The sequence below is a fragment of the Schistocerca nitens genome, chromosome 2, assembly GCF_023898315.1.
Source record: "Schistocerca nitens isolate TAMUIC-IGC-003100 chromosome 2, iqSchNite1.1, whole genome shotgun sequence".
Taxonomy (NCBI): domain Eukaryota; kingdom Metazoa; phylum Arthropoda; class Insecta; order Orthoptera; family Acrididae; genus Schistocerca; species Schistocerca nitens.
Genome location: NC_064615.1, coordinates 26302339 through 26319674, shown reverse-complemented (window position 1 = coordinate 26319674; position 17336 = coordinate 26302339). Strand labels below are relative to the sequence as shown.

The following is a 17336-nucleotide window of genomic DNA, read 5'->3' as shown; positions in this document are numbered from 1 at the left end:
TAGCAGAATATGGAATCGGTGGGTTCAGGAGGGTAATACGGAACGCCGTGCTGGATACCAAAGGCCTCGTATGACTAGCAGTTGAGATGACAGGCATCTTATCCGCATGGCTGTAACGGATCGTGCAACCACGTCTCGATCCCTGAGTCAACACATGGGGACGTTTGCAAGACAACAACCATCTGCACGAACAGTTCGACGACGTTTGCAGCAGCATGGACTATCAACTCGGAGACCATGGCTGCGGTTACCCTTGACGCTGCATCACAGACAGGAGCGCCTGCGATCGTGTACTCAGCTACGAACCTGGGTGCACGAATGGCAAGACTTCATTTTTCGGATGAATCCAGGTTCTGTTTACAGCATCATGATGGTCGCATCCGTGTTTGGCGACACTGCGGTGAACGCACATTGGAAGCGTGTACTCGTCATCGCCATACTGGCGTATCACCCGGCGTGATGGTATGGAGTGCCATCGGTTACAGGTCTCGGTCACCTCTTGTTCGCATTGACTGCACTTTGAACAGTGGACGTTACATTTCAGATGTGTTACGACCCGCGGCTCTACCCTTCATTCGATCCGTGCGAAACCCTACATTTCAGCAGGATAATGCACGACCGCATGTTGCAGGTCCTGTACGGGCCTTTCTGGATAGAGAAAATGTTCGATTGCTGCCCTGGCAGCACAATAGTCCAGATCTCTCACCAACTGAAAACGTCTGGTCAATGGTGGCCGAGCAACTGGCTCGTCACAAGACCCCAGTCACTACTTTTGATGAACTGTGGTGTCGTGTTGAACTGCATGGGCAGCTGTAACTGTACACGCCATCCATGCTCTGTTTGACTCAATGCCCAGGCGTGTCAAGGCCGTTATTACGGTCAGAGGTGGTTGTTCTGGGTACTGATTTCTCAGGATCTATGCACCAAAACTGCGTGAAAATGTAATCACATGTGAGTTCTAGTATAATATATTTGTTCAACGAATACCCGTCTATCATCTGCTTTTCTTCTTGGTGTAGCAATTTTAATGGCTAGTAGTGTATTAACAGCCATCGACAAGCCTTCTGGTACTGACAATGAAAACTTGGCTAATACACTCTTGGTGGAGACAACACGCATAAATCTAGCAAAACACGTAATTTAAACGCATAAATATACACTAAGATGAAAAAAGTGACGGGATGCCTCCCAATATCGTGCCGGACCTTCTTTTTGCCCGGCGTACTGCAACAACTCGACTCGGCGTGGAAGAAACAAGTCGTTGGAAGACCCTTGCAGAAATATACAGCCATGCTGTGTCTGAAGCCGCCCACAATTACGAAATGGTTGCCGGTGCAGCATTCTGTGCACTAACTCACCCCTCGATTACGCCTCTTGTATGTTCGATGAGATTAATGTCGGACGATCTGGGTGGCCAAAGCACTCGCTCGAATGGTCCAAGAAGTTCTCCAGCCAATCGCGAACAATAGTGGGCCGGTGACATGTTTGGGAACATACGAGGGTAAGTCAATTATTATCCGCAAAGTAGTTCTAAAATTTTATTGTAATCAAATACGAAACATCAGTTTTCGACATAGTCTCCTTGCGTTTCAACGCACTTGCTCCATCGTTGTACAAACTTCCTGATGCCCTCATAAAAGAAGGTTCTCGGTTGAGCTGCGAGCAGGAATGCACCGCTTCTTTCACTGCTTCGTCCGAGGCAAATCGACTGTCCTTTAATGCCTGTTTGAGTGGACCAAACAAGTGATAGTCAGAAGGGTCAAGATCGAGACTATATGGAGAATGATCCAGTGCTTCAAATTTGAGTTTCTGGAGCGTTTCAGCAGTGTGGGTAGCAGAATGTGGACGGGCACTGTCGTGCAACAACCCAACACATTTTGACAGCAATCCACGTCGTTTGCTTCGAATTGCAGGCTTTAGCCTGGCAGTAAGCATCTCACTGTAACGTACACGATTTACCTTTATGACTCTTTCTGCAAAATGTTCCAGTACTAGAACTTGTGTGTCCCAAAAAAGCGCAAGCATCAGTTTTCCTGCGGATCGTTGGGTCTTGAACTTTTTCTTGCACGGCGAATTTTTTTCCATTCCACAGTCTGCCGTTTACTCTCCGGCTTGTAATGATGGATCCATGTTTCGTCACCAGCAATGATCCTGCCTAAGAAGTTGTCCCATTCGTTACCATAGCAACCTAAATGTATTTTGAAGATGTCCAAGCGCGTTTGTTTACGCAACAGTGAGAGTTGTTTTGGGTCCCATCTTGCACAAACTTTATGAAACCCAAGTCTGTTGTGGATGATTTCGTAGGCAGAACCGTGACTAATTTGCAGAAGATGTGCCACTTTGCCAATAGTTAATCGTGTGTCCAAGTATGTTCATTTCACGTGAACGCTCAATGGTTTCTTCATTTGTGGCGGTAAACGGTCGTCAGGCTCCTTCATCGTGCGTAACACCTGTGCGACCATTTCGGAATTTTTCAATCCATTCGTAGACACTCCGTTGTGGCAAAACACTGTTCCCGTACTGTACCGAAAGTCTTCGATGAATTTCTGCCCACACTACGCCTTTCGAAAAAAAAAAAAAAAAAAAAAAAACGCATCACTGAACGTTGCCCTTCTTTGGTGCAAATAGACAGCGGAGCAGCCATGATTAACAGCACGGCAGCGATAACGAAACTAACCTAGCAGCTTGAAAATTGCGAAGATATAGCAACAAATAAACAAAGCATACATCATCAACGTAAAACGACAGTACTACCAAAATAAACAAAAATATAACTAAATTGCGGGTATTAGTTGATTTATCCTCGTAAAGTCCATGAACGACTGTAATTGGTCTTTAACTAGCAGAACATAACCATTTCCTGACAACGATCGGTTTACCTAGGACCCAGTACATTCCATGTAAACTCACAGCCTACACCAATGTGCAGCCACCACCAGCTTGGACAGTACCTTGTCGACAACTTGGGTGCTTGGCTTTATTGGGGGTCTACACCTCACTCGAAACCTACCACTACCGCTTACCAACGGAAATCGAGACTCGTTTGACCAGGCCAAGGCTTTCCAGTCGTATAGGGTTCAATCGATAGTACTTCAAACATTGATTTCTGTGCTTGTTTCATGCAGTGTTGCTTGTCTATTAGCATTGACAACTCTACGCGCAAGCCGCTGCTCTCGGTCGTTAAGTGGAGGCCGTCAGCCATTCCGTTGTCCGTGGGGAGAGATAATGCCTGATATTTGATATCTCGGCACACTCTTGACCCTGTGGATCTCTGAATAACGAATTCCCTATCGATTTTCGAAATGGAATGTCCCAAGCGTCTAGCTTCAACTACCGTTCCGTGTTCAAAGTTTTAATTCGCGTCGTGCGGCCATAGTCACGTCGGTAACCTTTTCACATGAATCATATGAGTGCAAGTGACAGCTCGATCAATGCACCGCCCTTAAATACCTTGCGTGCGCGATACTACTGCCGTCTGTATTGTACATGTCGCTATCCCAGGACTTTTATCATCTCCGTATAGCGCAGTAAAAAGTCTTAAAGCTGTTTAGTACTCTTTTAATATTCCATCAACTGCAACATGTTTCGATACTAAGCTCTCCTTCCTCAACTATGAAATCTTTCTTGGGAGGGGTCCCATTTACCAAACATCGGGACAGCCTAGAAACTAAGGAAAAGAGACGTTAGAACAGTAACTAAAAAACTTAACCTAGCGCCCTGCAAAGATCTGTTTAAACAGATGGCGATTCTAACAATAGCATGTGAGTGCAAGTATCAATCCGTTACGCAGCTCAAGAATCACAACAGCAGTTATCCCACGAACAGCAGTACTAGTATCATGGAACAAGAGCAAGACTAAACTTACATCTACCAAGAGTGTACTGACAAAGAAACATAAAATTATCTGCAACAGAATGAAATCTTACAATAAATTGCCCAAGGAGATTAAAGAAACAACTAAAACCCACAAATTTATTCAGTCAGTTAAATCGTAGCTCTTAAGAATCCATACTCCAAAATCAAGAATTATTTAGATGATCAGAAATCAACATTATTTATTAATAAACAGCTGTCATTCAACAGTGAACTGTCACAGTTTAATGAACTCAACATCTGATTCATTGTGGTCAGGCGCTGACTCACTTTATTCGGAAGTGCCAAGAGGACAACACGAAGAATTCAATAGAATGGCGGAAGTTTCGTCAGGGTCTGATTTGAGCGGAAAGCAGGAGGCGAGCGCGCGCTTGTGTGTGTGTGTGTGTGTGTGTGTGTGTGTGTGTGTGTGTGGAGTGCAGGCCACTGCAGTGTAGTGTAGCGAAGTGTGTGTTTGTGTGGACTGTGAGCAGTCAACAGCGATGTGATACGAATGAACAGTGTAAAAACATATTTTTAGTTTAATTGTAAACCTTTTTTCAAATATGCATGAAAACCACTGAATACATCATATTAAAATTAAAAACACTACTTCTTAATCACGCCGGCCGGTGTGGCCAAGCGGTTCTAGGCGCTTCAGTCTGGAACCGCGCTTCCGCTACGGTCACAGGTTCGAATCCTGCTTCGGGCATGGATGTGTGTGATGTCCTTAGGTTAGTTAGGTTCAAGTAGTTCTAAGTTCTGGGGGACTGATGAGCTCAGATGTTAAGTCCCATAGTGCTCAGAGGCATTTGAACCATTTTCACCTCTTAATCTCGACATACGTGAAATAATATTACTGTGTGCATGATGTAGTTGATTTTTTAAAAAAATACAGGGTGATTTAAAAAGAATACCACAACTTTAAAAATGTGTATTTAATGAAAGAAACATAATATAACCTTCTGTTATACATCATTACAAAGAGTATTTAAAAAGGTTTTTTTTCACTCAAAAACAAGTTCAGAGATGTTCAATATGGCCCCCTCCAGACACACGAGCAAAATCAACCCAATATTCCAACTCGTTCCACACTCTCTGTAGCATATCAGGCGTAACAGTTTGGATAGCTGCTGTTATTTCTCGTTTCAAATCATCAATGGTGGCTGGGAGAGGTGGCCGAAACACCATATCCTTAACATAACCCCATAAGAAAAAATCGCAGGGGGTAAGATCAGGGCTTCTTGGAGGCCAGTGATGAAGTGCTCTGTCACGGGCTGCCTGGCGGCCGATCCATCACCTCGGGTAGTTGACGTTCAGGTAGTTAAGGTCAGATAAGTGCCAATGTGGTGGCGCTTCATCCTGCTGAAATATGAATTGTTGTGCTTCTTGTTCGAGCTGAGGGAACAGCCAATTCTCTAACATCTCCAGATACTGTAGTCCAGTTACAGTAGCACCTTCGAAGAAAAAGGGACCAAAAACTTTATTGGCTGAAATGGCACAGAAAACGTCCACCTTAGGCGAGTCACGTTCATACTGAGTTGTTTCCCGCGGATTCTCAGTGCCCCATATACAGACATTGTGACGGTTGACTTTCCCGTTAGTGTGGAAAGTTGCTTCATCACTAAACCCAATCTTTGAAACGAAAGATTCATCTGTTTCCATTTGAGCAAGGATAAAATCACTGAAATCGATTCTTTTAATCTTATCAGTTGCAGACAGTGCTTGAACCAATTTCAGACGATAAGGTTTCGTAACTAACCTTTTTCGTAGTACTCTCCATACAGTTGATTGTGGAATTTGCAGCTCTCTGCTAGCTCTGCGAGTCGATTTTCCTGGGCTGTGAACAAATGCTTGCTGGATGCGTGCTACATTTTCATCACTCGTTCTCGGCCGTCCAGAACTTTTCCCTTTGCACAAACACCCATTCTCTGTAAACTGTTTATACCAACGTTTAATACACCACCTATCAGGAGGTTTAACACCATACTTCGTTCGAAATGCACGCTGAACAACTGTCGTCGATTCACTTCTGCCATACTCAATAACACAAAAAGCTTTCTGTTGAGCGGTCGCCATCTTAGCATCAACTGACGCTGACGCCTAGTCAACAGCGCCCCAAGCGAACAAATGTACAACTAAATGAAACTTTATAGCTCCCTTAATTCGCCGACAGATAGTGCTTAGCTCTGCCTTTTGTCGTTGCAGAGTTTTAAATTCCTAAAGTTGTGGTATTCTTTTTGAATCACCCTGTACTTTCCTTTCCAATTAGACTGGCATGTCTGATTTCATTTTGTAAAGGATCTAGTGGTGCATAAACTAAGGCGAAAAATAACTAACTCTGCCCATTTTGAAGCAAATCCGTCTAGACAGAAGCACGTATGTAGCGTGTCCCATTGCACCATGGTCACATTCAGAGCTGTGTACGATCACCTATTTACGAGGGGATGTTTTGTATCTTGCACAACTGGTTCTCATGCTGTTGAAGCGACTCTAGTTTTCTTAGCAGCTGATGTCTCTAGGCGATACAGTTCGGTCACTCTGAGTAACTAGGTCTTGTCCAGCAAACACTGGCCAGTTGGATGTTTTAGATGGCAGCAGGCTGGCGGAGAGTACTGGAATGCCACATAGCCTGGTATGTGCAACGTGAGAAATAATTCCATTGATTAGAGAAGTTTTAAGAATTGATCCATTTTATATGTACAGTACCTTTCTCCACTCTCTGGCCACTACCCGTTGTCATATCGGATCTCTTGGTGCAAATTAGACAACAAATGAAGCCAGGGAACTGGAATAGATTTTAGCATGCCAGGGACGATTCTCGTTGTGATGTTAAGCTGGACATCAGTTTTGCTGAAGTGGCTGTTTCTAGCCCACAGTATTTGGCAATCGAATACACAGTCGATCGTGCTGATGTACGTAAAGTGTCCGCTTGCGTTCCCTAGCTTATTACAGCCAGCTTTCCAATAATTTTGCCCAGTCATTTCGAGGTGTTTCTCAAATGCCAGACAGGAATCAACTATTACGCACAGATATTTATCATGTGAGCTATAGCTCAACTATACTCCACAGAAGTTGATATTAAGTTTTATGTCGGCGAGCTTGTTGCTTGGGTTAATAATCAGAGGGTAATATATGAAAAGTAGCCAGTGGTATAATCTGTAAAGCGTGCGTCGTTTATGATGTTAATCGAATGTAACAGAAGCATTCGTTAACAGAGTCTTCCGTCGGTTCTTGGCAGAACAACATTATAATAAATGAAAAGCACTAGTTTGCTATTGTAGAACAAAAGCAAACTGGTGCTTTTCATCTATTAGAAGCATTAGTATTTACTCTTCCAAGCCTATTCGAAAAGCTGGCCGTAGTCGTGGCCCACAGGGATCGACGGATTTACAAATCGAGAGCGTGGAGGTAGCGTGCAACTACAGTTCTTTCCGTAGGAGCCAGGGGTGCGAGGTGCGCCTGGAGAGACTACATTGCTTTTACCGAAGGACTCAAGAGATTGTCGCGGCACACTGGTCTGACGGGTGGGTTAGTAACTAGCCCGAAAAGAACAGACGTGGCGAATTGGGATTAAACTGAATAAGCTGAAGTTTCTGTAAAAACAAAACATGCTTGACGTTGTATAATTGTAAGGCAGAGAAATTAATTTCTAGAGTTTTAGGGTCATTGGATGAATCACCAATTTGCCAGTGACGGCGACAATCCGTTGCGTGGTAACCATAGTGCTACAGGGCTCATACTAATGGGACAGGAGCTGTGGTTATTCAGTCTTGTTTCACGGGTCCAAGCGATGCTGCGACCTTCAAATGGCTCTGAGCACTATGGGACTTAACATCTGAGTCCCCTAGACTTAGAACTACTTAAACCTAACTAACCTAAGGACATCACACACATCCATGCCCGAGGCAGGATTCGAACCTGCGATCGTAGCGGTCGCTCGGCTCCAGACTGTAGCGCCTAGAACCGCACGGCCACTCCGGCCGGCTGAACGGGATCCGCTGATTAATATTTCTCTTGATTGCCGCTCAAGGGCCGATGTCGATTATGAGATCCTACGAGAAATGCATGCCTGGTTAATCAAGGGGGGGGGGGGGCGGCCGGAGTGGCCGAGCGGTTCTAGGCGCCTCAGTCTGGAACCGCGCGGCCGCTACGGTCGCAGGTTCGAATCCAGCCTCGGGCACGGATGTGTGTGATGTCCTTAGGTTAGTTAGGTTTAAGTAGTTCTAAGTCTAGAGGACTGATGACCTCAGGTGTTAAGCCCCCATAGTGCTCAGAGCCATTTGAACCATTTTAATCAAGGGGTCGCCCAAAAAGAGGCGCTACAGGACGAAAAGTGGGCGGTGCCCGTCTCTCACTACGCCAAAGAAATTCCGCATCTCTTCCAGAGGCAGACAAATCGCAGGGCAACCGAGCAGCGCAGTCGACAACCACAACCACGGCACCAAACAACAGTGCATGTCAGCTCCATAGAAGAGTGGTACCTGAGGTCCATGGAGAATACTTTCCGGGTACAAAGAGTAGATATGTGATACAGCTGGTGAAAGAATGTGAATTAAATGAAGGCGACAGGTTGGCTTCGTCAGATGTAACTAATCTGAATACATCTGTGCCGTCTGAGGAAACCACAGACATAATAGAAAACAATGTACGTGAACGTGATAAAATACCCCACACTGAAACAGACGAATTTATAAGGTTATCAAAGCATGTTTTGACATTCAATTATTTTAAATTTAGTGATAAGTTTTATGTGCTGGAGACTGATCTACGTATCAACTGATTGTGCATTAGTAGGGCAGACGGCGGACATCTTCTTGAAAGCCTATGGAACTGCTTTTTTAAAGGCAGTGTTAAGTACTGCGATAAAATACATTTTTTCAGAAGATATGGTCACGATGTATTTATAGTGTATCATAGATCCATAGAATAAATAAATGAACTGAATACGTGAGTGACAGGGAGTTTTATATTATTTTGGTTTGAGGATCGAGAATAAGGATAACGAGCCTGAGACAGGAATATTTAGGAAACCTACGTTCACAGGTACAGTAACTGCTAAGACCCCATAAACATGAATGAGAATTCTTCGAAAATGCTGTGTACAGCGCTAATTACATGCCCGTAAGTTCTCAGAATAAGAATAAACAAATGAAAACAGGCAAATAGCGGTAAAAATGGTTTTGAAGCAGATTTGGTAGATAGGTTGAGTGCAGAGGTAGAGCACATAAACCAACAAAACGAAAGAAAGTCCCCAGAAGTATAGAGTAATGCCAAATTGAGGACTTATTTCTTATAAACTGGCGTGGTTATTTAACAACAAAGGGGAGAAAATGCCTCGAGGACGGACAATAAAGTGGAGTATACCACCGGCACAGGGGATAAATGGATCGGGAAAGCGTCAGTTTATGAAATAAGTGTCAGGATTGTGAAGTGAAGTACGTGGGGCAAGTGGGAAGAAACTTTGAAGTAAGGGTTAAAGAACATGATAATAAAGAGAATGGGTCATTGCCGGTGGCGAAGCAGCTCGGGAGTGAGCAGAATTTGTGGGGTGACATCACAGACAGCATAAAGTTACTGCACTTTGAGGATAAAGTTTGGTTGCTGTCAAATTTAGAAGAAGTGGAGATTATTTTGCGCTTTAAAAAATGAATGCGTAAGCTTGTTATTGCTAAGATAGAAGCGTGCAAGACGTATTTCTGGGTCCGCTTTAGCGATGTCCTCCTTGGGAAGCAGTCACCAACTTATTAGAATTAGCTGCATTAGGTTTTATGTTTCCTGTTGGCCTTCCTATATTGACGCACACGATGGTATTGGGTTTTAGAAATTGCTATGAGTTAACAAATAATGTTCATAGATCCTATAGTATGACATACGTGTTCCAGGAAAGTACTGTCTACGGTAGATGAAAGCGGCTGCGTTTACAGCTGTGCTCTGTGAGTAGAACTTGTCAGCATGAATTTTATGTTTGACAAAGCTGGGTTTTTACTTTAGATGGTGCCTATGACACTGAGGCTTTAAGATATGTTTATACAACAGGACGATATAAATATTGTTAGTATGTGCCTTAACGCGGTCTATTCATTGGTTTCTTTGTTGTATAGCGTTTGGTAACGGGATAATGTACTCCCGAAACATGTTCTACCAGAAATATTACGCATTTGACGACTGGTGGCTTAACATTCTCAGTACCGATTCACGAGAAAGTCGCAAGGTGGCATCACGACACACATTCCCAGTCATCTGCGGCAGGGTCACCCCTCGAGACCTCCGAACATAACGTTAAGAAGTAGACTCAAGCACTTGGCTTGCTTCACAACCGGTTCAGTCTTTGTATCTTTGCCGATGGACAAAAATCCCAGAACGGTGAATATTCTATGGTATTTTAGAATTGGGCCCTGCACCCAAATAACGCTTTCAGTTGCGCAACCACACCCAGTCTCTCTGCTTGGAGGAAATATTGTAGGACAGTACCTTCCTCTTTCGATAAACGCCTCAACATTCTGCAAGATACTGTCAACCATTTTTGAGCAACAGGAGCAGCGGGCACTTCTCATACTCTTGAGAAGCTCTATCTTTTCGCGCCGTAACGGCATTTTGGACTTTCTTTGGGATACGTTTGGGATTCTCCGTGTTAAATGAACCACGAGATGCCGGATCACGTGTAGGTTTGTAACACGACTACAGTTTCCCTGTACTCAAAGTTAATCACTGGATTTTTCAAAGTAGCCATCATTTCTGTGCGAGCACTTCATTATTCGACTGATGACAGCCAGCGTAGCGATTTTGAACACCGTCCCTAGCCACTTATGGTTTACCTCATCACGAACAGGATTCCGTGATAGTTTTCAGTTGTAGAAAGAGGAACATAGGAGTATAGATAAGAATGCTGAAAACAACATCGGCATCTACTTCTACATAGAAACTCTACGCCTCGCTTGGTGTAAGGAGCGTAAACATTGGACGATTGAACAGTGGAAAAACATTGTGTGGAGTGACGAATCACGGTACATGATGTGACGATCAGATTGCAGGGTGTGGGTATGGCGAATTCCCGGTGAACGTCATCTGCCAGCATGTGTAGTGCCAACAATAAAATTCAGAGGCGTTGGTGTTAGGGTGTGGTAATGGTTTTCGTGGAGGGGGCTTCCCCCCCTTGTTGTTTTGCGTGGCACTATCACAGCACAGGCCTACATTGCTGTTTAAGCACCTTCTTGCTTCCCTCTGTTGAAGAGCAATTTGGGGTTGGCAACTGCATCTTTCAACTCGATTGAGCACCTGTTCATAATGCATGGCCTGTGACGGAGTGGTTACTCGACAACAACCCTGTAATGGACTGGCAGCACAGAGTCCTCACCTGGATGCTATAGATCACCTTTGGGATTTTTTGGAACGCCGACTTCGTGCCAGGCCTCACCGACCCACATCGATACCTCTTTTCACTGCAGCACTCCGTGAAGAATGGGCTGCCAATCCCCAAGAAACCTTCCAGCACCTGATTAAACGTATGCCTGCGAGGTGGAAGCTGTCATCAAAGCTAAGGGTTGGTAAACACCATACTGAATTCATGCATTACCGATGGAGGGCGCCACGAACTTGTAAGTCATTTTCAGTCAGGTGTTCGGATACTTTTGATCACATAGTGTATATGTGTGAGTGAATTCGAGAATGCCGGCCGAAGTGGCCGTGCGGTTAAAGGCGCTGCAGTCTGGAACCGCAAGACCGCTACGGTCGCAGGTACGAATCCTGCCTCGGGCATGGATGTTTGTGATGTCCTTAGGTTAGTTAGGTTTAACTAGTTCTAAGTTCTAGGGGACTAATGACCTCAGCAGTTGAGTCCCATAGTGCTCAGAGCCAATTCGAGAATGTTGCTGGGTGCGTTACGTGTTACCGCCTCTCGTGACATTACAGTATGCCCATTACTGTTGAACCTTATTGTTTTTGGTCCAGGTGTTATGGAAGCATAATGTTTTACAGGCGTGTTGACCCAAAAATCTTTGAACACTTGCATTCACCGGTCATTATTATTGTCCCACTGTACCATTCCCCCATGTGCGTCTTATCACGGGTACATTTGGCTCTGACCTCATTTTTATGAATGACCACGTCGAACAGCGCTGGTGGAGGAACAAGAGAATATTCGTCGAATGGACAGGCCTGTCTGTGCACCTGACTTAAATCCACCCCGAGCACGTGTGCAGTTCTGTGGGGTGACGTACTGAAGGATGTTTACATGCACCAGCGACCATCCAACAGTTGTCAACCGCTCTGGTGGAGGAATGGAACGCCCTTCAACAATAACTCGTTACCAACCATATGACGAGCATGGGAGCAGGTTGCTGAGCTTTCCATGCCGTCTGTGGTGTCCAGAGGACCACTTAAATCGCTGTGACTTACGTGTAATTACTATCTTTGAACAAAAGATGTCCTTTAGTTATCTTTTGTACCACACTGCAGCAGTTCTCCCAATGTGTGATTGAAATTTCATCCAGCTTTGTTACTTGACAGCGACATCATGAGAAAGTTACTATCGTGTTTACGTTTTGAACCCTGTATATGTTCTGTAACTAGATCTTCATTTGATTTTGCTGGTCTGGTTTACATTATAACGATATACACGGGAGTGTGTAGTAGTTTCTTCAACCCAGACCGATAATATTACTGCCGCGCGGGATTAGCCGAGCGGTCTAGGGCGCTGCAGTCATGGACTGTGAGGCTAGTCCCGGCGGAGGTTCGAGTCCTCCCTCGGGCATGGGTGTGTGTGTTTGTCCTTAGGATACATTAGGTATAGTAGTGTGTAAGCTTAGGGACTGATGACCTTAGCAGTTAAGTCCCACAAGATTTCACACACATTTGAACATTTTGATAATTTTACTCATCTTTCCTCCAATAGTTCACCGTACTCGTAATTTCACTCGTTTGCGTCAGCTAAATCTACGTACGTCGTAAGACGTAACGTAAATGTATTCTTTTACAGTGCACCAGATAAGTTCGTTGCTGTACGAGTGTACGAGAAGACAAATAGTGTCCAAAATGTCAGTCGGGAATAATCACGTCACCAATTAAAAAGGTTTCATTTCCAGGACATAATTCTCATTCAGTAAATCTATAATAAACCTAGAGTTTAGTTTTATCAAGAAATGAGCAAAGTGTATTCCGATAATGTCAAGTCGCATTAGAGTCTAACTTACAAACATTCTACTTAAGTCCTAAATTCTGTAGCGCATCATGTAGCTTTCGAGACGATGGCTTGAACTTCAGAGATGCTCAATGGCCCAGATGGGCACTTGTAGAAACAAGAAGTTCCACGTTCTGGATCTAGATGGGCCAATAGGGTCCGACCGACCGCCGTGTCATCCGCTGCCAGTGGTGTCATTGTATGCTGTATCAAGGGGCATGTGGTCTGCACGCCGCTCTCACGGTCGTTGTCGGGTTTCTGATCCTGCAACGGCACCTGCTTGGTCGTGTAACTTCTCTCTCGGCCTCGCGAGGCTGAATGAACCCTGGAAGAACCGGGAATCGAACCCGGATCCCCACAGGGTTATCAGTAGCGCTAACCACTCATCTACGGAGGCGGACTGGATATGGACTACATATGAACTTAGCTCTTATCAAGTCAGTGTGTAACGCCGGAAATGCATATCCCCATTTTCCATCTATTGTACCATAATTTTTTCCTTATTTTGTTACCTGAAGATATAACATTTCTGTGTCTTTATATATTGTAATTGTTTTAATATTTGTATATATATATATATATATATATATATATATATATATATATATATATATATATATTTATGCATTTATGTCGATGTATAATTGGTTTGTTTTGTAAATATTATTTGTATTTTACGCTGGGTCTTGCCTAGGGAAAACTATGCTATCGAACGAATACATCGATAGGTCGTGTGAAGAACGAAAGTGTATAGGATCTTTGGTAGTGTGAACTCTGCCGCGTGGAGCGCGGGCAGCGAGAGAGAGTCTGGTTGGAGTAGTGCGATTGAGCAGGTGTGTTGTGTGACGCTCCCGCAAGTTGCCGGGCTTTCGGGGTTTGGCAGCATGTAATTGCGATCGACTGGCTATGGTAGTTTCTAGCACGGTGTCGTGGACGGGAAGCATTAGCTGGCACACATCAAGAGCCCGTTTCGCCTGGTGACCGTGTCGAGAAGGAGGCGCGCCAACATCCAGCTTCTGCAACAGCGACGGCCGACAATGAGTGACTGTCGCCACCTCCTCGATTGGCGATTTCAAACCTTCAATCAACCAACAAGGAAGACTAAAAGCACGTAAAGTTTCAGAACTGTATGGCAGACCTCAGCTTTTAAAATTGTTGCATCACAAAATTACAGCAACTTAGCATGAACCTTTGTTGCTCATTGTCCCAATTGCATTGCCAAGCAGGGTCCCTTCCTTTTCCGAAATGAACCCGAGTGTCGTTGAAATTCAAACGCCAGCATTAAAATAATATAATTCAATTTCACTGCTTTAATTTCAAAGTTCAGTTAAAGTATTTATAGCTGGCTACAATATTTAGATTACACGAGCACAAATTAAGAGTGCGAGTTTTGTTAGCATATTTTAGCTTACCTGTGACTGCAACTCAGCTTGGTACGTACTAAATTTTACTATTGTTAATTGTTCAGAATCATTTAATTCAAGTTCGAAGTTAAATCTCTTATTTCGAAATTGCGTAGATTCAAGTAGCTTTTGAAATGATTGTTGAGGTAGCCCAAGACTAACTGTATTTTACTGAATTTCAATATGCTTCAGAAACAAAGTTCACTATTAATTTCAGTCACTAAATTAACTTTCAATTTTCTGGTTTTATTAATTCTTTTGCTAAATTAAGTCAGAGTGTAGCGAAATTTATTACTTCTGACAAACTTTCAGTTGCCACGCTTCTAGTGCTAATTATATGTGTAATAACCTTTCTTTTTCAGTTACTATAGTAATTGTCCTTAGGACTGGCGACCGTAATTTCCCCCAAATCTCAAATATCTAATTCCCGCTAGTTAATTGTTAACGTAACGGCCGCACATTTACTTTCTTTATTAACTTTACCCCTTTTCAAAATTAATTTCCACCAGTTTCATTTGCATTTATCCTTTCAATTGAGATGTAACCCTTTCCTCCCTCTTTACCGACAGATTAACTTCGGTGACGATTGCTTTTCCCAAATTTCCATTAGGTACACGCGGTTTAATTTTTCACTGTCATTAAGGTCGATAAGTGAGGGGGAGGTTACAAGAGACGGATTAAAATATAGTAGAGAAACACAAAAACCACACTCACCGATGTCAGCGGAGGCTCCCCAGGTGCCCTGTTGCGTCTGCTTGGCCAGCTTGCTGATGGCGTCCACGTACAGCCGGGACGCCGCCGCAGCTCCTGAAACGAGAGAGAAAGGCAGGTATAAACGCTGCTGCCAGGTGCTCAGTTCCCAAAACCACATCACTCATTCTCAGTTCCCAAACCCAGATCCCTCACTCTGCGAGCCGAGCCTTGAAATCCAACAGTCTCTTGGGCCACTTAAGGGCAGACAGTCTATGTCGGAAAGAAGAGTGGAACGAGGATTAGACTTTGACATGCCGAGGTCATTAGAGACGAAGCAAAAGATCAGATTGGCGAAAGAAATCAGCCGTACCAAGGAATCGTCCCACCAATGACCACGATTGATTTAGGATACTCACGAAAGACCAAAATCTGTGTTGGGTGTCTGAACATACCTATTTAATTAGCTTCGAAATTGATAGCGGGTGAAACTAAATACCAATAAAGATAACCGTCGGGAATACTTAGCAGTTGGCGTTGCTGTACTTTCCGTCAACATGGAATATTACTCCAGAGATTCGCAGAGACCCCATCATTCGTAACAAGATGTAGGCCGAATACGCAGCTTCCAGCGTTGCGATGGACCTTAAAAAACAGTGCCTCTGAAGAAATACACCACGGTTTTGTATATTGTGTATAAGAATTTGCTCTATCGATAACGATGAAGATGTGTAGCTTCTTAGACCACAAGACCATCACAGCAGATTACAGCTCGTCCATTCACTCCAACTAAACTGATACGCGCGAGTGCGTTTATCGACAGTAGTTCCGCTCGGCTATCTTCGCTCTGAGATCGGACTTCCCTCTCCGGACGAGAGGGGCAGTGCCGCGGAAAGCGATTTAAATCGCTCCGCCGTCGAGGAGAAGGAGGTGGTCGAGTGCAGTAACTTTGAAGCTGGCTGGTCGCAACACAGGGAGTCGGTAACGGCCTTGGTTCTGTGTTGTTGATTTGTAAACGGCACCGGTTGGATGGAATGTCTCTCAGAAAGGAAGCCAGCCTGGCCTTATGAATGCTGGTCAACGTCTGTAACGATTGTGGACGGGTTGTCGGCGAGAGAAGGTTGCACGTAGTGAGCAATTTGTTTCGAAATTTGTTATTAATAGCCCATCCAAATTCAAAAATAAAGCGAAGTGCATAGCTACAACACTATAAGAAAGGATGATCTTCACTATTCTGCGTTAACTCTGACTGTGTACAGAAAGGAGTGAATTATGCTGCGACGAAACTCTTTGGTCTTTGGCCAAATAGCATTAAAAGCGTGACAGATAGCCAACCAACATCTAAAAGAAAATTAAAATAATTTCCGAATGACAGCTCCTTCTATTCAACAGATGGATTTTTAGATATGAAACAGTAACTGTAAAAAAAGGGTAATAAAAACTTCTGTTAAACCGACACTTTCCACATCACTACTAAAAGTCGTATTCACGACATACGGAACGAATATTAATGTAATGTACTGCGCCCTAAGCGAAAAAGTAATACTGCAATTCGATTAACCTGGTAGTACTATTTTCTTCTGGATCAAGTTAATAAGACTTGTGAGAATTTACTGGATATTTATATTTCCCCCGGAATTTCAATCGTAATTCTATAGTGTTTAATGGTCTATATTTTAAGCCTGTTTTTAATTGTGTTTTATCTGTTGTAATACTGGTCATTGGCTCGTAATTACAATTTTGAGGGTTTTGCTGGTCGGTCATTTCCACCACAGTTAAATTGATGTTACCGGAGTGGGTAAGTCCGTGAAAGGTTATTGACTGGGAGTCAGTTAATTGTAAATTTAACTTTCCAGCAATAATCGGAAGCAACGTATGGTGATTGCATTTTCAACATCCTTGCAGTTCAAAGAAAAGTGGTTTTATGTAAGGTATTTAAAATTTAGTTCGCTGAAATTTGCAAAATGGTTCAAATGGCTCTGAGCACTATGGGACTCAATTGCTGAGGTCATTAGTCCCCTAGAACTTAGAACTAGTTAAATCTAACTAACCTAAGGACATCACAAACATCCATGCCCGAGGCAGGATTCGAACCTGCGACCGTCGCGGTCTTGCGGTTCCAGACTGCAGCGCCTTTAACCGCACGGCCACTTTCGGCCGGCTGAAATTTGCATTTCGCCAGCTTTCGTATTTGTGTTTTATCCCTTATGAAT

At 43.8% G+C, this 17336-nt stretch overlaps 1 protein-coding gene across 2 annotated transcripts in view; it reads right to left on the bottom strand.

Moving 5' to 3' along the window:
- LOC126235683 (brain-specific angiogenesis inhibitor 1-associated protein 2-like) overlaps nucleotides 1–17336 on the bottom strand; it is a 960968-nt gene that overhangs the window by 69032 nt on the left and 874600 nt on the right. For both annotated transcript variants that reach the window (XM_049944419.1, XM_049944420.1), the window contains exon 3: nucleotides 15148–15240. In XM_049944419.1, the coding sequence (XP_049800376.1) occupies nucleotides 15148–15240 (93 nt within the window). The remainder of the gene's footprint in view (nucleotides 1–15147; nucleotides 15241–17336) is intronic.